Raw genomic sequence first — 27,203 nt, 5'->3', positions numbered from 1 at the left:
TCCTTATCACCCTCTGCGGGTGGAGTGTCAGGAGGCGGGTACACAACATCCTCACCAAAAACTGGCCACTGAATGTCAACTCATGTGGCCCTGAAAGTTGTTCCCAACTCAAGGGTGAGATTATTTGCAAACCTACTATGTGACTCGTACATCACATCAATCCGCCTCGAAAGTCGCCTATATTGCGCTGAACCCAAACCAGCACTATCCTCAGCCTCTCGCTGCTGTTGCTGCGAAGAACTAGGCTCCCCAACCTGATGCCGCTACGCTGCTCTGCGTGTTGGGATTTATGCATACACGGAAGCGTTGATTACAATCAAAACGCAGAAACCCATATAATCGCATACAAATCGTGAATAAATCGAGGGATCGATTACTAACCTTTAAAAGCGATCCAAGAATGATGAACGGAGATCCCTAAAAGTTGTTCCTCAAGTGTGAAACACTCCACCGGTATCCAACAAGAGATCGAAGCAATGGACGGAGGCCGAGAGAGAATTAGGGTTGCCTCCTTTTTCTTTTCTTCTTAAAAATTAGGGTTTTTTGAGTTGAGGCAAATAGGGTCTATAATAGTATATTTATAGGCAAAAATTTTCAGCTGAAAATTTTCCCATAAAATATTATTATTAATAACCCTTTAATTGATTATACTCATTAATCAATCAACTAATAATTAAAACACATTTTAATCCTTAATCCTTTTTCTAAACACTTTAGAAAATAATTCTCTCAATTGATTTAATTTTCAAAAGTTAAATTTTTAATTAATAATATTAAGAACTTTTCTTAATTAATTTATAATTAATTAAATCCCATTTAATCAATTATTAAATTTGCCAATTAATTATTTATTTCACAAATAAATAAATATCAGCCATTATTAATTAATTCCTCCACCATTAAAACAATCTCTTTTATGGTGTGACCTTATAGGTTCAAATTAAGCGGGTAGTAGAAATAAGTAATAATAAAACTATTTTATCATTATTTATATAAATTCTTTAATTCATTAAATATGATTAATTAATAAATTAATCATATTTATTCTACATCGTGAGTGATACTTCTCAGCATATCGCGACTATCCAGATAATACGAATTCACTGCTTAGAATACCAAGAACCTATTCAGTGAATAGTTACCATACAATTAATTCCTTCTACCCTGCAATGTCCCGATTAAATATAAGGTAGGGATCTTATGTCAAGCTTATAAAATTTAATCATATGCTTTCCCATTCACTATGCTTAGTTCTAATTAATGTGAACTAGAAACTCCTTTCTAATTCCATTCACTCTAGCCAGAGATTCCTAAACTTGCATAAGTGGATCAGTATAGAACATTCTCTTCCTTCACTAGAAGGGGTAGATCCTTTATTGATCATTCACTATCTTCGTGTACAAATTCCTACACCCAGAAGAGCCCTTTTTATTGTCCCTGGAGACTAAAAACTAAACCAAAGTATAGTTCGATGTACACAAGATGACTATGATAACCTCAAGTCTAAGGACACTTGTGCAACTATCACTATGTGAACAACTGCTGACACGTGAGTAAACTCCATCAGTTGTTCAGCTGTGCGAGTCATGTTCAGTGAACTTATTCTATAATAAGCACCTACATACTAGTTGTAGTGTCACCACACAAATGTCTATGAGAACAGACATTCTTCATAATGAAGCAAGCATAGTATGTACCGATCTTTGCGGATTACTAATTACCAGTTAGTAATCCTATGACCAGGAACTATTTATGTTCATAGTTATCATCTTTTAGGTCTCATTATTATGATCTCATCATAATCCATAAAAATCTTTACTCTAAACTATGGTATATCTTATTTAAACACTTAAATAGATAAAGCCAGTAATAAAAAACAAAACAAGTCTTTTATTAATATAATTGAAATCAAACAAATTACATAAAAGTTATTTCTAAATCATCATACATGATTGGCCTTAGGACATATCTTTTTCAATCTCCCACTTGTACTAAAGCCAATCACTTTGGTATCTAATACCCATCTTGTCTTTATGACGATCAAAGTGACTTTGAGAAAGTGGCTTTGTTAAAAGGGTCTGCTATGTTGTTATGTGTGTCAACTCTCTTGATGTTGACATCTCCTCTTTCGACAATATCCCTAATTAGATGAAAGCGCCGCAGGACATGCTTGGAATTCTTATAAGATCTTGGTTCCTTAGCTTGTGTTATTGCCAGATTGTTGTCACAATACAACACTATTGGCTCTTCTATGCTAGGAATAACTCCCAACTCAGAAACAAATTTCTTTATCTAAACAGCTTCTTTTACAGCTTCACTTGCAGCTATATACTCTGTTTCCGCTATGGAGTCAGCCGTCGTTGACTGTTTGGAACTCTTTCAACTAACTGCCCCACCATTTTGGGTAAACACATACCCTGACATGGATTTACTATCATCTATTTCTAACTGAAAACTAGAGTTTGTATACCTCTCTATTTTCAACTCAGAGCCACCATAAGCTAGAAAAATTTCCTTAGTCCTTCTCAAGTACTTCAGGATGTTTTTAACCGCTTTCCAGTATTCTTCACCTAGATCGGACTAAAATCTTCTTGTCACACTAAGTGAGTGAGCAACATCAGGCCGAGTACATAACATCACGTACATGATATATCCTATTGCAGAAGCATAAGGAATCCTACTCATACGCTCTCTCTCCTCAGATGTCTTTGGAGACATTTTCTTGGAAAGAGAAACTCCATGGCTCATGGGAATGAGTCCTCTCTTGGAGTTTTCCATGCTATGTCTCTTTAGCACTTTTTCGATGTACGTACTTTGGTTCAAGCCTAACATTCTCTTTGATCTATCTCTATAGATCTTCATTCCAAGAATGTAAGATGCCTCTCCCAAGTCCTTCATCGTGAAGTTCTTAGATAGCCACACTTTGACTGATTGAAGCATCGGTATATCATTTCCAATGAGAAGTATGTCGTCCACATACAGTATTACGAATGTTACCGTACTCCCACTAACCTTCTTGTAGATGTATGGTTCATCCATATTTTTGATGAAATCAAAATCTTTGATTGTCTCATCAAAATGGGTGTTCCATGTGCGAGAAGCTTGCCTCAGTCCGTATATGGATTGATTCAGCTTACAAACTAGATATTTATTTCCATTAGAAATAAATCCTTCTGGTTGTTCCATATACACATCCTCTTCAAGTTTCCCATTGAGAAAGGCCGTTTTCACGTCCATTTGCCAGATCTCATAGTCATAGTAAGCCGCAATCGCAAGAAAATCCGAATGGATTTAAGCAAGGCTACTGGCGAATAGGTTTCATCAAAGCCAGCCCTTGTCTTTGTTTAAATCCTTTTGCCACTAGCCTAGCCTTATAGGTCTCCACCTGGCCATCTGCTCCAATCTTTCTCTTATATACACACTTGCACCCAATAGGCTTAACACCTTCAGGCGCCTCAACCAGAGTCCACACTTGGTTGGCATACATGGAGTCCATTTCAGATTTCATGGCACTCTGCCATTTCTCTGAGTCATCACAACTCATAGCCTCATCATAGGTCATAGGGTCTTCTCCATCAATAAGTGACAAGTCATTGTCATTCTCAATGACAAGACCATAATACCTCTCAGGTTGACGAGACACCCTATTTGACCTACTTACAGGCAGTTTTATAGAAGTTTGTACTTTCTGAATAGGTACTTCCTCTTGAACCGTTGTAGGTTGTGCTTCTTGAACTTCATTAAGTTCAACCTTGCTCCCACTGTTCCCTTCAAGGATAAACTGTTTCTCCAAGAAGGTCGCATATCTGGAAATAAACACCCTTTGTTCGGTATAAAAGTAATATCCTAAAGTCTCTTTTGGATATCCCACAAACCTATATTTTACGGATCTTGATTCCAACTTTTCAGGTTCAACTTTCTTGACAAAAGATGGACATCCCCAAATCTTAATGTGTTTAAGACTTGGCTTCCTTCTTTTCCATATCTCATATGGAGTTTTCGGAACAGATTTAGAAGGTACCTTGTTCAGTAAATATGCTGAAGTTTTTAAGGCATAACCCCAAACGGATACTGGAAGATCTGTATAGCTCATCATGGACAAAACCATGTCTAACAAAGTCCGGTTCCTCCTTTCAGAAACTTCATTCAATTGTGGAGTTGCAGGAGGTGTCCATTGTGATAGTATACCGTTTTCTTTGAGTTGATTTAGAAACTCCCCACTTAAGTATTCACCTCCTCGATCTGATCGAAGAACTTTTATACTCATTTTGGTTTGTTTCTCTGGTTCATATCTATACTCTTTGAACTTTTCAAAAGCTTCAGACTTGTGTTTCATTAAATACACATATCCAAATCTGGATTTATCATCCGTAAAACTAATGAAGTATGAAAATCCTCCCATAGCTTGTGTTGACATTGGTCCACATACATCTGTGTGTACCAAGCCTAACACGTCTGCAACTCTCTCTCCATGTCTAGTAAATGGAGATTTGGTCATCTTACCCATGAGACAAGATTCGCATACTGGATATGATTCAAAATCAAATGGTTCAAGTAACCCATCCTGGTGTAATGGGCGTAATCTTTTCTCACTAATTTGACCTAGCCTACAGTGCCATAAATAGGTCAGATTTTTATCATCTCATTTTCTTTTATTAGTTTGTTCAATCTGAAGTAAATCATTTCCTAAGTCGCATACATACAAACCATTATTTAAAGTACCACATCCATAAACAACATTATCTCTGAGAATAGAAAATTCATTATTCTTAATAATAAATGAAAAACCATCCAAATCCAACATAGGAATAGAAACAATATTCCTTACAATAGAAGGAACATATTAACAATTATTCAAAATAATAGTCTTGCCCGTAGGCATATGTAAACTAAATGATCCTACAGATTTGGCGGCAACCCTTGCTCCATTGCCCATACGTAGAATCACCTCATCTTCTTCAAGAGTCCTACTTCCTTTTAGTCCCTGCAAAGAAATGCAAATATGAGAACCACGGGCAGTATCTAATACCCAAGTAGAAATTTGACTTAGTGACATATTAACTGTGATCATAAACATACTTGAATCAGAAGGGGTAGTCTCACTAGCCTTCTTCTTTTTCAACTCTGCAAGATAAGCCTTGCAGTTTCTCTTCCAGTGACCCACCTTATTACAGTAGAAGCAAATAGCATTGCTTTTGGGATCTACTTTAGCCTTTGTTGGAGTAGGCTTACTCTCACCAATCTTTTTTTTCTTCCTGGGAAAGATCCTCTTCCTTTTCTTGGAAGTTGAGCCTTCTCAAATAAGAAGAACAGAACTCTTCTTCGAAGGAAAATTCGACTCAGCAGTTTTCAACATGTTATGAAGTTCAGGAAAGCTGACATCCATCTTATTCATGTGAAAGTTTACAACAAACTGCGAGAATGAATCTGAAAGTGATTGCAAGACCAAGTCTTGGCTCAGCTCCCCATCCATGGCAAAAAACAAGTTGCCCCAAACTTTCAATCAAATTGATCATTTTGAGCACATGGTCATTCACAGATGTCCCCTCTGCCATTTTACTGCGGAATAACTCTTTTGATATCTCATATCGAGTTGTCCCCCCTCTACATCATACAACTCTTGTAGATGCACTAGGATAATGTATGCATCCATGTGCTCATGTTGCTTCTGAAGCTCAGGGTTCACAGATGCCAACATAATACATTGGGCAACATTTGCCTCATCTATCCAATTATGATATTCTTGATGCTCTTGACTAGTTGCATCATCATCGGGGGCTTTAGGCAATGGTGAGTTTAGCACATAGCCCATCTTCTCAGACTTAAGAACAATTCTCAAGTTTCGAAGCCAATCAGCAAAGTTGGGACCAGTCAACTTATTAGCATCAAGTCTGCTACGGAGTGATAGTGCAGAAGACATGATATCTATAAAATCTAAAAATGAAAACATATAACAACATAAGCACATAAATAATTCAATTATTACTCCACCATATGAATCGGGTCTTTATCCATTGGTGGCTCCCACTATTTAATTTATGTTATACAACCCTCTAAATGTATAACTTAGCATTCATAACGCTAGTGAGAATAAGGATCATATTTTCCATTACATCACCTCAGCTGTGGCATGAAACGCAATGTGATGTTCTATAGGTAAACAACTCTTGTCAATTACATCTCATGTTATTCCCTATAATATTTTAGCCTCTTGAATTATTGAGTCTCGGCTGTAGCACGACTCACTCAATATTCTAAGTCAAGTCAAACCCAACATCTTGTATAATTAAATTAAACTTCCAATAGCCACGGTTGTGGCACGTAACGATCACTGGAACCCAATTTATCATACACATCTCATGTGATAGAAAAGCATCTCTTAATCACAAAACAAAGCCCTCGACTGTAGCACGAAATGACAATGTCTCAATATAAGAACTCTACTTTCTATTATGCTGGAAGGCTATGACCGACACAATCCCGTTATGTCATTGGCCAATTTACTACTTGATATTATTTTATGAGGGATTATATTATGTTACAACCACAATCAAATTATAAAGAGATTCTCTTTTTCTTGAACGAAATAAAATAATGATATATCAATGGACAATTCCCAGGTGGTCGGAGGGGTCATATCGGTCCCGCTTAAAATCCAACGGCCTGGCCAGAATTTCCATATCCAACATCAAAATAAAATTTCATTCTATGTTTCATAAACATAAGAATCTCATGATTGTATTCATAATATTTATATTATTATCATGGAATACTTCCACTAAGCCTAGATCGTCTAACATACGCCTTATGTCAACTAAGTTCACCTAAATCTATCATCGCATGATAACTCAAGCATATATCACATATAAAAATATAAAAGAACATATATCTAGGCTTGACATAATATGTAGCGCAATTATATACTAATGTACGAATTAATCATGCATTTAATATTATCAAATAAAGCATTAAATACACTTTAAGGGATATAATCAGTTACAAATAAATTTATTAAAAATATTAAATAATTCCATCAGGTGCGTTTCGAAAAAATGAATCCAACGATATATTAACGTCTCAATCGGATTTCGGACGCGTCCGTACGAGCCAAAACAAAATCCTGGCGCAAAGCTGTTGCGCGTTCAGAAACGCGCGCGTGTGACACACACGCCTGACAATCAGACGGCCACCTGCACACTGTACTCATTGTACTCCCGTTCAACTCCTTTTCTTTTTCTGAATTATAAATTTAGTAGCGCACTGAACACCGTGCAATCATTGGCACAATGATTATAGTAATCATCACACAAATTATATACAGATTATTTATCTATGTTTTTCTTAAAACAATTTTTAAAATACTTTCGTAAATCATAAATAAATAATCTATATATCAAAAAATCATAAAAAATATCATATTGATCAACAACAATTGTAGAATCATATTTTAGTATTAAAAATATTTTTTTAATTTATTTATATTTAATTCATAATTAAATCAAATATAACCTCAAACACGAATAAATCGATAAAAAATTCATACAACATAATAAAATTCTAAAATTTTTATCACGAATCTAGATGCATAGAACCTATGCTCTGATACCATTGTTGGGATTTATGCATACACGGAAGCGTTGATTACAATCAAAACGCATAAAACCCATATAATCGCATACAAATCGTGAATAAATCGAGGGATCGATTACTAACCTTTAAAAATGATCCAAGAATGATGAACGGAGATCCCTAGCAGCTGTTCCTCAAGTGTGAAGCACTCCACCGGTATCCAACAAGAGATCGAAGCAATGAAAGTAGGACGAGAGAGAATTAAGGTTGCCTCCTTTTTCTTTTCTTCTTAAAAATTAGGGTTTTTTGAGTTGAGGCAAATAGGGTTTATAATAGTATATTTATAGGCAAAAAAATTCAGCTGAAAATTTCCCATTAAGTATTATTATTAATAACCCTTTAATTGATTATTCTCACTAATCAATCAACTAATAAATAAAACACCTTTTAATCATTAATCCTTTTAATAAACACTTTAGAAAATAATTCTCTCACTTGATTTAATTTCCAAAAGTTAAATTCTTAATTAATAATATTAAAAACTTTTCTTAATAAATTTATAATTAATTAAATCTCATTTAATCAATTATTAAATTTGCCAATTAATTATTTATTTTATAAATAAATAATTACCAGCCATTATTAATTAATTCCTTCACCATTAAATCAATCTCTTTTATGGTGTGACCCTGTAGATTCAATATTAAGCCGGTAGTAGAAATAAATAATAATAATAATAAAACTATTTTATCATTATTTATATAAATTCTCTAATTCATTAAATATGATTAATTAATAAATTAATCATATTTATTCTACATCGTGAGGGATACTTCTCAGCATATCGCGACTATCCGGATAATACGAATTCACTGCTTAGAATACCAAGAACCTATTCAGTGAATAATTACCGTACAATCCATTCCTTCTACCCTGCAATGTACCGATTAAATACAAGGCAGGGATCTTGTGTCAAGCCTATCAAATTTAATCATATGATTTCCCATTCACTATGCTTAGTTCTAATTAATGTGAACTAGAAACTCCTTTCTAATTACATTCACTCTGGCCAGAGATTCTTGAACTAGCATAAGTGGACCAGCATAGAACATTCTCTTCCTTCACTAGAAGGGGTAGATCCTTTATTGATCATTCACTATCTTCGTGTACAAATCCCTACAGCCAGAAGAGCCCTTATTATTGTCCCTGGAGACTAAAAACTAAACCAAAGTATAGTTCGGTGTACACAAGATGACTATGATGACCTTAATTCTAAGGACACTTGTGCAACTATCACTATATGAACAACTGCTGACACGTGAGTGAACTCCATCAGTTGTTCAGCTGTGCGAGTCATGTTCAGTGAACTTATTATATAATAAGCACCTACATACTAGCTGTAGTATCACCACACAAATGTCTATGAGTACAGACATCCTTCATAATGAAGCAAGCATAGTATGTACCAATCTTTGCGGATTACTAACTACCAGTTAGTAATCCTACGACCAGGAACTATTTAAGTTCAGAGTTATCATCTTTTCGGTCTCATTATTATGATCTCATCATAATCCATAAAAAGCTTTATGTATGGCATATCTTATTTAAACACTTAAATAGATAAAGCCCGTAATAAAAAACAAAACAAGTCTTTTATTAATATAATTGAAATCAAACAAATTACATAAAAGTTATTTCTAAATCATCATACATGATTAGACTTAGAACATATCTCTTTCACTACGTGCCTGTGAAAAACCACCAGCGTATGTTTGATCGGCTGGCTAGCCACTCAGAAAGGTGTAACCCAGTCCCTTCTCATCCGTCTTCCCACTGTACCACTCCTGCACGCTCAGAATCGTCGAACTGTCAATGGGGGCGCTCGAAATCTGAAGCTGCTCGTGTGCGGGCCAATGAACTCCCACCGCCACACATAGCTTCGTCACAATTGAGGCATATGGGATAGAACCCGTAGTGTTTCCTTGCAAAACCTCATAATCCCCTGATAAATCACCGAGCCAGGATTCACATAATCACCCTGTAAGATCCCCCACAACAACTTCACCCTATCGATCGTCAAGTCATGCACATGAGATGAAGGCATGATGTTCGCACAGATAAAAGCGTTCCATGCACGAGTAAACCGGTTCATGCAAGAAGCGGGGAAGTTAGCATACTCGTTCGACCCCCTCTTAAATTTCCACTGCGTATCTCGAACACACAACGTGGCCAATATCAAATCCAAGTCAAAATCATCCCCTGTCTCTGTAACCCAATCCTCCTGTTATGGTTGCCTCACTGGTTGGTTGATAACCCGGCGAATAGCCTCAGCGCTATAATCCACCGTCAACCCCCTCACCAAAGAATAACCATTCCTTTCCGCCTTCGCATTCGCGTAAAACTCGCGAACAATACTCATCGGCACCGCCTAAGGTGCCTCATAAAAAGAAACCCAACCCATCTCAAAAATCATCTGGAAAAGCTTAAGTTTCTTTGCAAAATCATCACAAAAGGAAACCCAACCCAACCTCAAGTTTCTTTGCAAACTACTGTGGTTATGGCATCTGTGACAGTGACCAAACAGATGTCTACCTAAGCCACAAAATCCAAGATTTCAAAAACCAAGTCAAAAAAACCCCACTCTAGTTCCTCTAAAAGAAACTAGTTTCAAAAACTACCAAAGAATTAGAGGGGAGTGTGAAGGATGGTAAGGAAGGTGAGGGACAGGGTGAAAATCAAAGAAACTCTAAGGATAAGGAGAGTGAGGTAAGTGTGACCCAAACCAGCCACATTGCAGTCTCTGAACAGAATATAGTGCTTAATAAGAAATCAAGCTCATTGCTAGTTTCATCCTCCCAAAAGGATGTGACTATTGAAACAAGCTCTCAACCAAGAGCACATGCCAAAAGGGGAAGGGACACTGACCAAACTCAAACTTATATAAGAAAGAATAAATCTAAACCTATGGTGGAGTCATAGGGTGCACACACAGTTCCAACTGTAGTTCAAGACTCAGTTATTGCACCATCACAAAGTCAGGTTGATGTGGCTCCAATAAATGTGGAGTCACAGCCAAAATCTCTCACAATTGAAACACCTCATACACACAATTCTCCCACAAACTCACTGGATGTGGACATGATAAACACATCAATTCCTGATTCTCCATCTTTGAAACTCATGGAGGAGCCAAAATCCAAAGCAAGTGAGCATCATCTTATAGATGATTTGTTGGTTTATTTGCCATTTCTTTCTGATTCTACTGAAAAATCTATGCATAATCTCAATTCAATCACCATGGATTCTACAGTAGTTTCAACTCCTAACTTTATCATTTCTACTCTCTCGACGGATATTCCTCATCCGTCGACTAGTGATTGTCTCTCGACGGATAAGCTTCACAGCAATTATCCGTAGACATTCACAACTACTATTTCGACGGATGTTTCTCATCCGTTGGAAGTCTCTACACAACTTGAACTTTCAAAACATGTTATTAATGAAGATGACTTAGTGGTTGTTCAGTTACTCTTAGGATTGAGGGAATGGAGTGACTGAGTGAGAGGCTGAGTTGCTCTCAAGATAAAAGAGAGGAAAAGAGTGATCAAATGGATGTTATTTCTTCCAGCATGGCAAAAGTGAGTGAGAGGAGTCCCGCCTTAGATGGTGAAGGTGAGGGTGTGAGGATGGGAATCCAAGGGGAGCCCTTGATGCAAGAAAAGAGAGATAATGAGAGAAAAGCAGGTACAACAGAATGGGAAGATCCCATTATTAGTGAGTTAAGGGATGTCAATGATGCAGAAAAGTAGCAACTATTTCAGCAAGAATATCAAGCTATTTTAAATTATGTCTCCTTTGATGCTGAGGCATTTACTCATCATGTTCCAGCATATCAAATTCTAGATGGACAGGGAAATAAGGATGCTGAGAGGACATTAAACTTGGTGCACACTCAGCTTCTATGTTAAGAGCCAAAGATGCAATCAACACTATTCCACCTACAGCTGGCGATGATCTTAAGTTAGATTCTAGTGGCTCTCTTGGAGATGCTTCTAATGAGGAAGATGATGGCATGAATGTAAGGGTAGATGCAGGACCTACTTCAACCACAAGCACTCCAGCCTGGATGTTTACCAAGGACTGCACTGATAATCATTTCAAATCTACTATATTCACGCTTATCCATCAAACTCAATCAGCTCTTCAAGCCACCACAGATGCCAATACCAAGCATCTTCTCCAAGACCATCTAGAATCTCTACAACTGCACAAGATTCAATCTCTCAAACAGAGTCAAGATATGGATGACATCAAGACCAACATTGATCAAGTCAAGAAGGATATCAATGACAGAATGGGACATAAACTTCCTGAATCAACAATGAAAGACATCCATCAGAAACTCAGGAAGGACTATGACTTGAGTCTCAAAATTGATTCTTTGGACTCTAGGCTGACAGCGGTAGAGCATTCAATCACCAAAGTGCTTCTGAACCAAGTCCATCAGACACTCCTTTTCTAAAAATTGGTGGTTGCTCAAACTCCACCCCCTGCATTACTTGATGATGACAAAAAGGGAGAGAAGGATGCAATTGTCCAAGTTAATGAGGGGGAGAATGTGCACTTTCAAATCAGCAAAGTAATTGTTCCAGCCATTACTTTCTCAAAGCCACCGGTACTAGACAGTATTGACTTGATCAATATTGTAGCAGCTGAACTCAAGCTGAAAGAACAAATGAAGACAATTGATGAGAAAATTGAAAAGGTTTTTGGTCCAATTGAAAATTAAGATAAATCTGTGAAGAACTTCACACAATTGAGACAGATTCCAATAAGTGAAATGAGCTTGAGGAATATGGAAAAAGGTCAAACCTCAACAAAAAGACATCAAAAGGCCACTGTGATTTTGAAGCCCAAGAATCATTCATCAAAATATTCTAGCAAAAATCATTTGTACCTAGTCTATGCAACTCCTCAACCTGATAAAAAGAAGTTGCTCGGTCACTCTATTGCAAATCATAAAGATCTAAGAGACTCAGTCTTGAAGAAAAGAATTGCTAAAATCTACAAAAATGGCAAACTGATTTGTATGATGGTTGGATATTCTCAATTTGCAAAAGCCAAGAGAGAAGAAAAGTTAAAGCTCAAATCTCAGAAAAGACAGGCTGCCTTAGAAGCAAAGAAACAAGTTGAGAAGCCTGTCACCAAGTCAGAAAGTGAGAAGCCTGCTACATTAACTCAAACTGAGAAGCTGGAGGAACCAAAGCAGAAATCAGGAAAGGGGTATAGGAAGGTAAGAGCCAAAAGGAAGCTGGTATTTGAAGAAGAATAGATAGAACTAAAGCCAACTCAGTCTACTACTACAAATCAACCAATTATGCCCACACTGGAGCAAGTTAAAATCAAGGTCCATCCTGGTGTGAATTTTCATGGTGAACCAATTATTCCCAAGGATGAACCAAAAGAATGGGAAAGCCTACCTATTCCAGAGCTTAATCTTCCTATTCCAACCTCCTCAAAGAGAAGAAAGAACATACCAAAGAAGTCAGTCAAATATATCCCATTTAAATCTAAAGCCTTATCCAAACCCAAACCAACAGTCAACAAAGGAGATCTGCTCTTTATTTGTGACATAAAGGAGTTTTCATACATAAATCTTTACTTGGATGAGATGAATGAAGTGAGAGCTATTGATGCCCACAACAGACTCCCAGAAAGATTAGTGTTCAGGTACAAGGGTGAAAAGGAATTCACTTGGCCTCTTCACAGAATTCTCAACGAAGACTACTCTATCTTAGTAAAAGTATTCTCTACTATCAAGAAAAACTTTGGATTCACCATGGTGGCTAAATGGAGATACTTAACAAAATTGAAAAAATAAGACAAAGCTGGAGAGATCCAAGTGCACTACCAAGAGTCTTAACCATTCCTTACACTGGGAATAGAGTGCACTTGAGGCCATATTGGCTAATGGATTTCAAGGATGAAAAGAACACCAGAAGATTTTTCAGATTAGAAGATCAGCTAAAGATTTCAAGCAATGAAACTCTCAAGGAAATGCAGGAGATGTTGGATCAATCTAATGAAGATGAATCTGAGTTCTACAGACAACTCCAACACCAGATTGAATAGAACAATGAAAAACTGGGAAAGAAGACTAGACACTCAAGGAGAAAAGATTAATTTGCTCAGACTAAAGGAGCACCTTGAACAAAGTTTGTAAAGACTTGTGTGAACTTTCTTTTGTCAACTTCCAATAAAATTTGCAGCACTTATTATTTTATCTGCTATTGAACAATCTTTTTGTTTAGGGTGTTTTTTTATCATCAAGTCCTTCTAAATTTATGCCTACAATTCTAGTAGACATGAATTTGGGGAGATTGTTAGGAATATGTTGTAGGCTTGATGATATTTTACCAAAATACCTTAGTAGATTTAATTAAGTATAATTACAGCTTTCAACGGATGATCTTACTTGTCATCCGTTGAAAGAGTAGCTTATGGTAAAATAGGTTTTTGTAACACATTCCTGTGTACTGTAATGTCTTAGAGGATTAGAAGTTGTATAATATTTTAAGTCATGTTGACTACAAGAATGATATGTAAAATAGGTTGGCTAATTGTATATATTAGATGCCTTGTAATTTTGCATAAGTGAAATTGAGTCAACTGCTATGAAAATACTTTCAATGGATGTTTCTACAAGGCTTCGACGGATGACCCAAGTCTCATTCAACTCAACGGATGATCAAATAGAGTCTCGACGGATGATCCAACAGAGTCTCGACGGATATCAAATTCAAATAGGAGTTGATATTGACTTGACAGTCACATGGGTTGATTGTATGCAAAAGGAATGTGGCAGCCTGTAATCAGGATTATGAAGATCAAGAAGCATTTCCATTTCCATGCTAACTTGAAGAAATACAAAGATGTTGGATGGAGAAATGAAGAAACATGTGATTGGACTTAGACATGTTTATTTTATTAGTTTGTCTTTTTCACATGTAACTTGGTGATATATAAACCAAGAGTAGCAAGTAGAAAAATATCAATCGAGAAAGAACTGAGAAATAGATAAGGCATAATCTGTTAAAAATTTCTAAGTTCTCTTTCTGTAAATTTACTTGTAAGCAACTGTGTGTTTTTTGCATCACAGAGATCTTCTACATTTATATATATATATATGGTGGAAACAACAATTCACCAAACAGTTTTTAAACATCTTTGTTTATTTATTTTGTGTATGAATACTTGAATTTTTCTTTTCCGCACTTAACATATTCATACACAGTCATATTTATATTTGTAAGAAATTTTAAAGATTGAAAAGAAACCAAGAATTACATTCAACCCCATTCTATAATTTTACTGTTAGATTGTTTGGGTATAACAGTCCACCCTAAATTTCATCATATACTTTTGAACGATTTGCGTGTTTAATGAATTTCGATTCTTTTGTGATAAAAAAAATATCATAATTGTTTACTAATACTACTTGTACATAAACGAGTTACATAATAAAATCGTTTTATTAAGTGTGGTGTTAAATACAGTAAAAATTTGATTCCTGCTGTAATGAGAAATTACAATCAAAACCTTCATGATATTTAATATTTGCTACCTCATTAAATGTACACTTAGACTAGAATTTTGTACTTTTACTGAGACCCCCAATTTTAATCAACGTCATTCAATGTAATTCTCCCCCGTGAATGCATGTCGACAGACACATATTTTTCTTCTTATTTTTTTTTTAATCAAATCAATTTTTTTATTTGTTAATTATATAACTTTAAATTCCAATTTGCATACTTGTAATATTAAACATTATTAGTTATTTTATTCAAGCAATATAAAGAGATCACCATCATATATAAAAAATTACACAATAATTTAAAAATTATATTATTTCAATTTACTGATCTTAAAAATGGTCGTGTATTTAATATCATTAGCATTCATGTCCATTATTTTGTTTTTTATGATTGAGACTTTGACTTTTGTCTAGTGTTCAAAAACTCGGGATTATTCGGACGAGTACTCCGTGAGACTCGAACTCGGATCTTATTCTGAATCTTATTCTGTTCGGATTTTAGTGTACACAGGCATAACTCGATTTTATATTTCACTCGGATCAAACTTGGGAAAAACTCGGATTACTTAAGAAAAAACTCAATTTTAGAAGAGAAAAATTAAAAAAATGAGTAATGATCCAAAAACCAACTCCTAAGTGGGTTCTATTTTCTAACAAAGAAATATACTCCCTGTGTTTTTTTATTTGTTGCTTTGACTGTTTCACACATATCAATATGATTTGACCAGCTAATAAGAAATTTAATTTAATTTTTTTTATGAATTAAAATATAATTTTTCTACTTTTATTCAAAAAAAGATTTTTGCAAACGATAAATATAACTAGGTGGTCAAAACATATTGAAATGTGTACAAAAGTTAAAGTGAAAATTAAAAAAAATAGAGGGAGTAACTTTAAAATATTTTTGGTGTTAAAATATTTAAAAAAAATTATGCCCATCACATTTTTTGGTAATAATAAAAATTAATAGTAAAAAACATTAAAAAACTAAATAAAATATTTTGAGATAAACATAAAAAGAAAAGTCTTGATAAACGAAAAATAAAAACACCAAATTTAATTTTATTTAGCATTCCTCTCTGTTCTTTTTCCAACGGATTGCACAAAATGTAAGGTAAGGATACAAGTGTAAATTCAAGTTATTGCACGAAGCAAATTTTTACAGCATTTAGCAATTATGTTTTTTTGTGACAGAAAAAATAATAGCAGAATCGTTTACTATTACTACTTGTACATAGACGAGTTAAATAATAAAATCATTTTATTAAGGATGGTGTTAAATACAATAAAAATTTAATTCGTGCGGTAATGAGAAATTACAATCAAAACCTTCATGATATTTAATATTTGCTACCTCATTGAATGTACATTTAGACTACAGTAAAACCTCTGTAAATTAATACTCGATTAATTAATAATCTCTCTAAATTAATAATTTTGTCTGGTCCCGACTTGGGCCAGTTCAAAAAATGATCAATTTCGATAAGATAATAAGATAATAATTTTTTTGAAAACCCTGTATAAAAATATGGTCCCAATAAAACTATAAATTAATAATTCCCTTATATTCATAAAAATATAGCTATTACATCTTTGTAAAATATGTTTCAATTATAGTTTGCTTTTTCATATAATTTAAATCAACATGAAGCTCATCCCTAATCTTCCTTATTGCATCCAAAAGCTCGGGTGTGGTGCTTTCATGTTGCATCAAAAAGTTATTAAGCATTTTTGATGCCTTGAGTGCTTCTTTACGTGTAACCGGCTCCAACGGTGTTGTATCGTCTTCAAGATCATCTTCAACACTATATGGTGTTTGCAATCTCTTCTATACTCACATAATGTTTTTCTTGTTTCATCCGTCATTGTTGATTTTGTGACACCTTTTAGATGAGAAGCCATTGTTTTGTTTGTATAATTTTTTCCCAATCTAGTATATACAGTATATATAATATATTTTATGACTACACATACATTGAATACTTTCTATGTAAAATACAATGAATTAAATTAATTCATGTACTTTGAATTTTCCTAATATACATTGAATATTTTCTATGTAAAATACAATAAATTTAACTTATACACTACATGGACTTTGAATCTAATATATTGTACATTACATTGACTTTCTAAATTCATATACATTGAATTAATTGAATTAAGTATAAAATATAAATTGTAAAATTAATTTTATTTAAATTTATGTGAATAAAAATTTAATCAAAAGTTAATTTTGTTTGCTACCGAAAATTCTCTATAAATTAATAATTATTAATTTATCGATTAATTAATACCTCTCTAAATTAATAGAATTCTCCGGTCTCAACTATATAGTTAAATAATAAAATCGTTTTATTAAGGATGGTGTTAAATACAATAAAAATTTAATTCGTGCGGTAATGAGAAATTACAATCAAAACCTTCATGATATTTAATATTTGCTACCTCATTGAATGTACATTTAGACTAGAATTTTGTACTTTTATTGAGACACCCAATTTTAATTAACGTCCTTCAGTGTAATTCTCCTTTGTGAGTGCATGTCGACGGACACATACTTTTCTTCTTATTTGTTTATTTTATCAAATTAATTTTTTATTTGTTACTTATATAACTTTAAATTCCAATTTGCATATTTGTAATATTAAATATTATTAGGTATTTTATTTAAGCAATATAGAGAGATCACCATCATATATAAAGAATTACACAATAATTTAAAAATTATATTATTTTAATTTACTGATCTTAAAAATGGTCGTGTATTTAATATCATTAGCATTCATGTCCAGTATTTTATTTTTTATTATTGAGACTTTGACTTTTGTCTAGTGTTCTAAAACTCGGGATTATTCGGACGAGTACTTGGTGAGACTCCAACTAGGATCTTATTCTGTTCGGATTTTAGTTTACACGGGCATAATTCGATTCTTTATTTGACTCGGATCAAACTCTGAAAAAACTCTGATAAGCTGGAAAAACTCAATTTTAGAAGAGGAAAATTAAAAAAAAATGAGTAATGATCTAAAAAATGACTCCTAAATGGTATCTATTTTCTAACAAAGAAATATATTCCCTCTGTTTTTTTTATTTGTCGCTTTGACTGTTACACACATATCAATATGAATTAACCGGCTAGTTAGAAATTAAATTTAATTCTTTTTTATGAATTAAAATATAATTTTTCTACTTTTATTTAAAAAAAAATTACAAACGATAATTCAAACTAGGCGGTCAAAACATATTAAAATATGTGCAAAATTCAAAGCAAAAAATTAAAAAAATAGAGGGAGTAACTTTAAAATATTTTTGGTGTTAAAATATTTAACAAAAATTTGTGTCCGTCACATTTTTAGGTAATAATAAAAAGTAATAGTAAAAAATATTAAAAAACTAAATAAAATATTTTGAGATAAACATAAAAAGCAAAATCTTGATAAACGAAAAATAAAAACACCAAATTTAATTTTACTTCGGATTCCGCTCTGTTCTTTTTCCAAAGGATTGCACAAAATGTAAGGTAAGGATACAAGTGTAAATTCAGGTTACTGCATGGAGCAAATTTTTATTATATTTAGCAATTATGTTGTTTCGTGACAAAAAAATAATAGCATAATCGTTTATTAATACTAACTAGCTTAAAACATGTGCAATGCACGGACGCACATTTTTTTTAATATTATAATTTTTTTTAAAAAAATTGAATTCAAATCTTAATTTTATTCATTTAAAACTTTAAATGACATGATTTCATAATAATTATATTAGTAGATATATATGTTCATAACTTTTTAGAACATTTAAACTTATTTAAAGTGATAGTATTGGTAAGAGAGAAAATGTTATTATAAAGAAATTATTATTTTATTGAGGGTAAAAATATAATATCTCTATTATGTCCGGACCTTTAAAAAATATTATTTTAGCATGGTGATTACTTAATCGATTAACTATAATTCTATATAAGATATCTGAAAAAGACAATATTATTGATTGAACGATATAGTTTTATTGATAATTTTATGTGTACTTTTAAAAAAATAATATTTATTTTTAATTAAAATTTAATTTTTGTAGTTTACATCAATAGGATACGAATTACACTTAATCTAATATTAATTTGATTTATCTTGTATCAGTGGTTTACATTATTTTATTTTAGCTCAATGTCCAATACATCGATCAAATCAAACTAATTATTTTTAGTTTAATTTTAATTTTTTAAAAGTCTAGATCAATAAAATAATTTTATTTTAGACTGAACAATTAGTATATATGTGATTTTATTTTTGTTGGGCGAATGGTATTTTTATTTTAGTTTTGTGTTAGTCAGAATTATTTGTATAATGTATTTTCTTTATCCTGGATAAATAAAATATATTATTTTGTTTATCCAAGTTAATTAGTATAATTTTTTTAGGAGGATGGATAGTAGTATTATTTTATCTTAACCCGATTCACATGATATATCAACTAAATCTTAATAATTATATTTAGTTTGCTTAAATTTAATTTGGCCTGAAGTAACAAATTAGAATAATATAGAACTCGATATGAAATAAAATATAAATTGTAATAATATAATTTAATATAAATTATAATGATAAAGAGTTCGATATAAAATAGAATTGAAATTGGTAAAGTAATAAAGGAAGTTGACTTCAATATCAATTAGAATTGGAATTGATCGACCAATAATTAAAATTAAAATAATTAAGGAAGGATAATTAAGTAATTTCAGCAAATACCGACCGACCGACTACCAAACTTTTAATATTTCGTCTATTATAATATATATAATATAGTATAGATAGATAGATAGATAGATTGTACATAGACGAGTTAAATACTAAAATCATTTTATTAACGCTTACTCTTTGTTATTCGCCTCACTTGCGTTACTTAATTAGGCCCCTAAACCCCAATATTGTCATCTCTCTCATCTCACATTCGCCAATTCTGCGGAAGCTCATTTCATTAAAATTATTGGGTTTGTTTTCATCTCAACAAGTCTCCCTCTCCCTCGTCTCTCTCTCCCTCCCTCCCTCGTCTCTCTCTATCCCCCTCTCCCTCGTCTCTCTTGTTAGCTTGAAATAACTAAGCAAAAAGATATATATGGAAGCTCACACTTTTTATTATTAAAACAAGAAACCTGAGTATATAGGCCTTATAGAAACACTACAGATACTTCCACTAATCATAACTCCTACGAATCAGGAAACAACTACCCACAACTTCCTATAAATCAGAGACACTACTCTAACTGAAATACAAGTAACAAACCACCTAAAGACTTGATCAATTCTAAGAAAGACCAGTTATTAAAATACAAACTTTAACACCCTCCCTTAAACTGAAATCTGCAAATATCAGTTTAATATAATAATTCTATTTTGATCGCAGAACACTAGCACCTGAACACATTCCATGTAGCCCACGCAACTTCACAAATGTTGCCACCTTCAGCGGCTTAGTCTGTATATCAGCAACCTGGTCTTCAGTTCGACAATAAACCAACTCTATTGTTCCATCATTGCTAAGATATCTTAAAAAATAATATTTTACGTCAATATGCTTACTTCTTCCGTGTAGAACTGGATTCCTAGAAAGCTTGATTGCTGAATTGTTGTCGCAAAAGATTGTAGTGGCTTTAACTTGTTTTACCTGCAGCTCTTCAAGAATTCTCCTCAACCAGATTGCTTGACAAGCACAAGCTGTTGCAGCAATAAATTCAGCCTCAGTTGTTGATAGGTTGACAATAGGTTGCTTCTTAGAGGACCATGAAACAGCTGTTGTACCCAACATAAAAACATAGCCAGAAGTACTTCTTCTATCATCCTGATCTCCTGCATAATCACTGTCGGTAAACCCAAATAAGTCTTTTTCACCCTTCTGGTAGAACAGCCCGAAATCTCTAGTTCCTTGCAAGTAACGAAGGATCCTTTTAGTAGCTAACAAATGCATTTTTGTTGGATTTTCCATGTATCTGCTTATTAAACTCACAGAATACATTCTATCAGGCCTTGTTGTAGTTAAATACATCAAACTACCAACAATTTGCTTGTAGAGTGTATTGTCCACCTTCGTTCCATTACGATCTTTGTTGAGCTTTAAGTCAAATTCAGTTGGAGTGCTTGCTGGATTGCAATGCTTCATCTCAAACCTATCCAAAATATCTTGCACATACTTTTTTTAAGATATAAAAATACCCTTTTCAGATTGCACTACTTTTATGCCTAGGAATTAATGCAACATACCAAGATCACTCATTTCAAACTCAGCCATCATAGTTTTCTTGAATTCTTCAAACATACCAGCATCATTCCCAGTAAATATAAGATCGTCAACATATAAACACACAATAAGAAGTTCTCCATCATTCCCTATTTTAACAAAAAATGTGTGTTCATATGGACATTTATGAAAGCCTTCCTTTAAAAAATAAGCTTTAATGCGACTATACCAAGCTCGGGGAGCTTGTTTTAGCCCATAAAGAGCCTTTTTTAATCGATAAACTTTATTCTCACTTCCAATCTTAACATAACCACGAGGTTGTTCTACAAATACATGTTCATCCAAGCTTCCGTGTAAGAAGGCTGACTTGACATCCAATTGAAAAATAGGCCATGAGTTTTGTGCTGCAAATGTCGTCACCAATCTGATTGTGTCATGCCTAGCAACAGGTGCAAAAACTTCACTATAATCGATACCATAATCTTGTTTATAGCCCTTAGCCACCAAGCGTGCCTTGTATTTATCGACCTCGCCATTTTCATTCAGTTTAGTTTTGAAGACCCACTTCACATCAATGGTTTTGTGTCCGCTAGGCAGATCAGTTAGCTCCCAAGTATCATTTCTTTCAATGGCTTCTATTTCAGCATCCACTGCCTTTTGCCATTTTACATTTTTGACAGCACTTTCATATGATGTAGGATCACAGTTTGAAAATAAAGCGAAATGACTGCTGAAATTCTCACCTTCTTTCACCTCATAGTCTTCTAACCATGCTGGTTTTCTTCGAGTGCGGCGTAGGGGCGGAAATGTTGCATCAGTTGTTTCTCCAGTTGTTTGTATAGTTTCAGCAGCTTTGGGAGCTGAATATGATGAATTTTGAGGCACCGAGGTTTCTGGAATTGCCTTATTATTAATCACTAGGGCTTCTAAAGTTGGTTGATTTTCAACTTCATCATCAAGTAGAACTCCATCAGGTTGTTTCGTATGCCAATCCCAAGTGTTTTCTTCATCGAATGTAACGTCTCGGCTGATCACGATCTTCTTAGTTAAAGGATTAAACAAATTGTAAGCCTTGGTTGGTTCACTTACACCAAGAAAGACACATTTTTCTGTCTTATCATCTAATTTCTTTCTTTTCTGATCTGAAATATGTGCATAGGCGATGCAACCAAATATCTTTAAATGATCAACCTCTGGTTTCCTTTTACTCCACGCCTCCTCCGGAGTCATATTCTGAACAGCAAATGTAGGACTTATGTTCAAAATATGAACGCTCCAATTTACTACTTCAGGCCAAAAAGATTTCGGAATCTTTCCTTTTGTTAGTAAACTTCGCACCATATCGAGAATTGTCCTATTCTTCCTTTCTGAAACACCATTTTGTTGCGGTGTGTACGCAGCTGTTTATTCCTTTCGAATTCCATGAGTGTCACAAAAGGTTGTAAATTCAGTTGAACAATATTCTCCACTGCGATCTGTTCGAAGAGTCTTTATAACTTTGCCTGATTCTTTTTCAACGTAAGCCTTGAAGCTTTTGAATGCATTGAAAGCTTCTGATTTTTCCTGTAAAAACTCAACCTACGTTTTCCGAGAATAATCATCAATGAAAGTAATTACGTATCTTTTACCTCCACTAGACATCGGTGTTATAGGACCGCAAATATTAGAATGCACTAATTCGAGAACCTGTTTTGTACGCCATGACTTTTCTTTCAGAAATTGAGACCGATGTTGTTTACCAACAGCACATTCTTCACAAATTTGAGAAGGAATACTAATTTCAGGAAGACCTGTCACCATATTCTTAAGTTGGAGAGTTTTTAACCCACCAAACTCAAATGCCCATATCGAAAATGCCATAACCAAGACGGATCTTTTAATTCAGCCGCTAGACAAGGTTGAACATATTCAATTTTCAACGGAAATAATCTATTCGAACTCATAGGAACAACAACAATGGATCCTCTATTTGGATCATAAATCTCACAAACACCCTTATAGATGGTGATGGCATAACCCTTTTCTTGCAACTGTCCAGCACTTAACAAATTACTTTTTAAGTCACGAACATACATAACATTAGAGATTATTTCCGTAAAACCATTCTTAGTTTTAATATTAATATCTCCTTTTCACATCACCTTTACAGTAGATGAATCACCAAAGCTTACACTAGAAGTATAACTTTCATTTAAATAAGAAAAATGAGACTTACTTCCACACATGTGATGAGAGCATCCAGAATCCACAAACCAAACATCTGATTGATCAGATTCAGATTCCTTAGTACTGTGAAAAGCCATCAATAAGGTTTCCACTTCTTTTTTTTTCAGTAAAATTTGAGCGTTCATCCCTGTTTTTATCACTAGGCAGCCTTGTATAACAATCAGAATGATAATGACCAAACTTATGACATCGAAAACACTCTACCTTGGATCTATCAAAGTGTTGACGTCCTTTGCCTTTGCCATAAAGTTGATCATCATTTGTATGAAACGTCCGGGCTACATCTTTATAACCTCGACCTTCTCTTCCGCTGCCACAAATTCTACCCCTTCCTCTTGAATTTGAGACATAAGTTGAAGCTTTCAAAGCTTGTTCTTCGGAATTTGAACTGCGATGCATCTTCTGTTCATGGACCAACAAGGAACTTTGTAGTTCATCAAGGGAATAATTATCTATGTCATTTGATTCTTCAATAGAACACACGACATAATTAAAACTTGGTTTGAGGGAGCGCAAGATCTTTTCCACAATACTGATATCTTCTATCTTCTCACCATGAAATCGCATTTTATTGCAGATCTCCATAGTTCTCGCAAAATAACTTGTTACCGATTCTCCATCCTTCATTTGTAAATTCTCATACTCCTTCCTTAAAGCCTGAAGCTGTGCACGCTTCACTCTAGCAGACCCTTGATATTTCTTCTTCATTGAATCCCAAATATCTTTGGAAGTTTCTTTGCTAAGAATTGTTTACAAAATCGACCGATCAATGGCTTGAAATAAATAGTTTTTAGCTTTCAAATCTTTTCATTTCAGCGCCTCGAACTCCTTTTGTGCATCTTTGGATGTTGCTGCCTCCTTAGACACTCCACTGGCAACAGGTGTAGATGTACCAATATCTTTAGCTGTAGCTGCAATTGATGTTACCACACCTGATTCGACGACCTGCCAGTACTCTTTTGATCGAAGAAAGTTCTCCATTAGCATACTCCAATGGTCATAGTGACCATCAAAACGTGGAATTGACGGCTGTACAAAATTTGAATCTGATGCCATTGACAAAATGAAACCAAAAAATAGCTACTGCTATTGTAATGGCTCTGATACCACTGTTAGCTTGAAATAACTAAGCAAAAAGAGATAAATGGAAGCTCACACTTTCTATTATTAAAACAAGAGACCTGAGTGTAACAGTACAGTCTATGCAATGTGTACGCAGAACCCTCCACATGATTATTCTCGACGCCTGTATGACAAGGACCGTTAGGTGTTTGAGGAACACATAACTTCAACTGTAAGACCACTTACTTTGCTAACTGTATTATTTATGAATTTATTGATTAAATTATATACTAAACTCCTATTTTTTTGTTCACCACAAGTATGGATCAATGATACGTGATTTATTTTGTAAATATCCACATTTAAGTGTCAATATTGTAATAGTTTGATGGTGATTCCTTCAAGATGGCAACAGGAGTCTACACCAGGGCAATTCAATGTCTCCTTAGTCAAACAAATCAGTTCTATCCAACAGGCCATTCAGAAGACTTCCCATGCTGGTACCAAGGCAATCCTTACAGCTCACCTGGACTCACTGCATCTCATGAAGTTGCAGCAAGTAAGACAGAATCTGAGTGTGGATGAACTCAAGAAGGATATTGCTGACTTGAAGACCTACAATTCTGAAAAATTGGATTCAGTCATGCCCTATGGTACAATGCATGACTTATTGTCGAGATTGAAAAAGGAATCAAATACTGAAAAGAGGCTGGCCAAGTTGGAAGACAGAGTTCAAGTTATTGAAGATTCTGTGGCCACCATTCTTCACAACCAACAATCTCAAACAAGTCTACTTATGCAGCTGGCAAAGGCACAGGGCTTGACCCCTCTCCTTGATGATAACAAAAAGGGGGAGAGTAAAAGGGAAGGGGAAGGAGAGCCATCTACAAAAATCCAAATATCTAAAGTGCTAGTTCCTGCCATCATTACTTCTCCAATCATTCAGATCAAAGGAAAGCCTGATGGAATTGATCTAATTCAGCTAGTAGCAGCTGAAATTCAAGTGAAAGTCAAAGGAGGAGAATTGATGAAAGGGTGCAACAGATGTTTGGTTCTACACAAGATAAATCAATATCTGTGAAACATAGCACAAAGATTGAACCAATCATTATGGAGCACAAGCCAGAAAGGAGGAATAAGGTTGGAGAGACTTCTTTCAAGAATCTAAAACCTATGGTTCTCAAGCCCAACACTAGATCCAGCAAGGACTCCACAAAGAACCCCCTAGACTTCGCTCAGATGAAAGAAGTGGACTTTTCTCTTCCAAAGCCTGATGAAGACAAAGTTTTGGGTGTTAACATCATAAAGCACAAGGAGACCAAGGACATAGTTGAAAGAATGAACATGGCCATTATCTTTAGAGAAGGAAAGAGTATCTGTGTGATGCAAGGACATCCCAAATTTCCAAAGGCCAAGAGGGAAGAAACCAAAAGGTTGAAGAAAGAAGCTGAAAAACTCAAGGCTGACAAAAGAGCACAAGCAAAGCTTGAACAACAGCTAAAGTCAAGTCAAGTTGAAGGAAAGAAAGGAATTGAAGTCAGGGGTGAAGACAAAATTGCAAACCTAGATGAGGTTTTTGGGAGTATATTTGGTGAAAGTATGGAGGAAAGAGAGGAATGGCAGAAGGGAAACAGAAGAAAGGCCAAGGCACATAGAAGGAGTGAAGATAACACTGAAGAAACTAAGTCAATATCTAAACCACTACCTTCCATACATGAACCCTTTGTTGCTGATCCCACTATAAACATCCATGGTGAACCAATCATTCCAAAAGAGGAACCTATTGATTGGGACACCATCAAATTGCCTACCTTTTTAACCACTCTTCCACTACCAAAGAAACAGAAAAGAAAATCCAAATCTACACCTCCCCTAACCTCTAAGAAATTCACTCAAAAACAAAAACCTAAGCCTAAGCCACCCATTTCTAAAGATGATTATGTTCACATCTGTGACATAAAAGAAATTTCAGACATTGAACTCTATCTGGATGAGCTGGAGGATGTAAGGGGAATAGCTGCCTACAGACAGCTACCAGAGAGATTGGTGTTCAAATATAAAGGAGCTGGGGAAAGAACATGGCCTCTCTACAGGATTCTAAATGAAGGCTACTCTACCTTGATCAGAGTCTATTCAGCCATACAAAAGGATTCTGGCTTTACCAGGACTGCCAAGACTGAAATTCTCAACAAGATTGCCAACATAAGGAAAACTTGGAGGGAGCCCAATGCTTTGCCCAGAACTTTACTCATTCAAGAAAGGGGAATTACAATCCACAAATCACCTCATTGGTTGATGGAATTTAGAGATGATAAAGGAGTCAGAAGATTTTTCAGACTTGAAGACCAACTCAAGATTGCCAGCAATGAAACTCTCAAGGAAATGCAATCTAAGTTGGATATTAGTGATGAAGATGAAGCTGAATTCTTCAGAAAACTCCAACTCCAAATTGAGGAAAATGACAAAGGGCTAGGAAACAAAACTAGGGAACAAAGAAGAAAAAGATGATTTG

The 27,203-nt window shown here is 34.5% G+C and overlaps 2 protein-coding genes across 2 annotated transcripts; both read right to left on the bottom strand.

Moving 5' to 3' along the window:
* Window positions 1–20,557: 20,557 nt before the first annotated feature.
* Window positions 20,558–21,325, bottom strand: LOC141696376 (secreted RxLR effector protein 161-like). Its single transcript, XM_074500525.1, has one exon. The coding sequence runs from the start codon at window positions 21,323–21,325 to the stop codon at window positions 20,558–20,560; it is 768 nt and encodes a 255-aa protein (XP_074356626.1).
* Window positions 21,326–23,686: 2,361 nt separating this feature from the next.
* On the bottom strand, window positions 23,687–24,337 carry LOC141696374 (uncharacterized). Its single transcript, XM_074500524.1, has one exon. It carries the CDS (start codon window positions 24,335–24,337, stop codon window positions 23,687–23,689), a length of 651 nt encoding a protein of 216 aa, XP_074356625.1.
* Between the last annotated feature and the right edge of the window lie 2,866 nt (window positions 24,338–27,203).

Source organism: Apium graveolens, chromosome 11, assembly GCF_009905375.1.
Source record: "Apium graveolens cultivar Ventura chromosome 11, ASM990537v1, whole genome shotgun sequence".
Taxonomy (NCBI): domain Eukaryota; kingdom Viridiplantae; phylum Streptophyta; class Magnoliopsida; order Apiales; family Apiaceae; genus Apium; species Apium graveolens.
The sequence above is the reverse complement of the archived record's forward strand: the minus strand, read 5'-3'. Positions and strand labels throughout refer to the sequence as shown.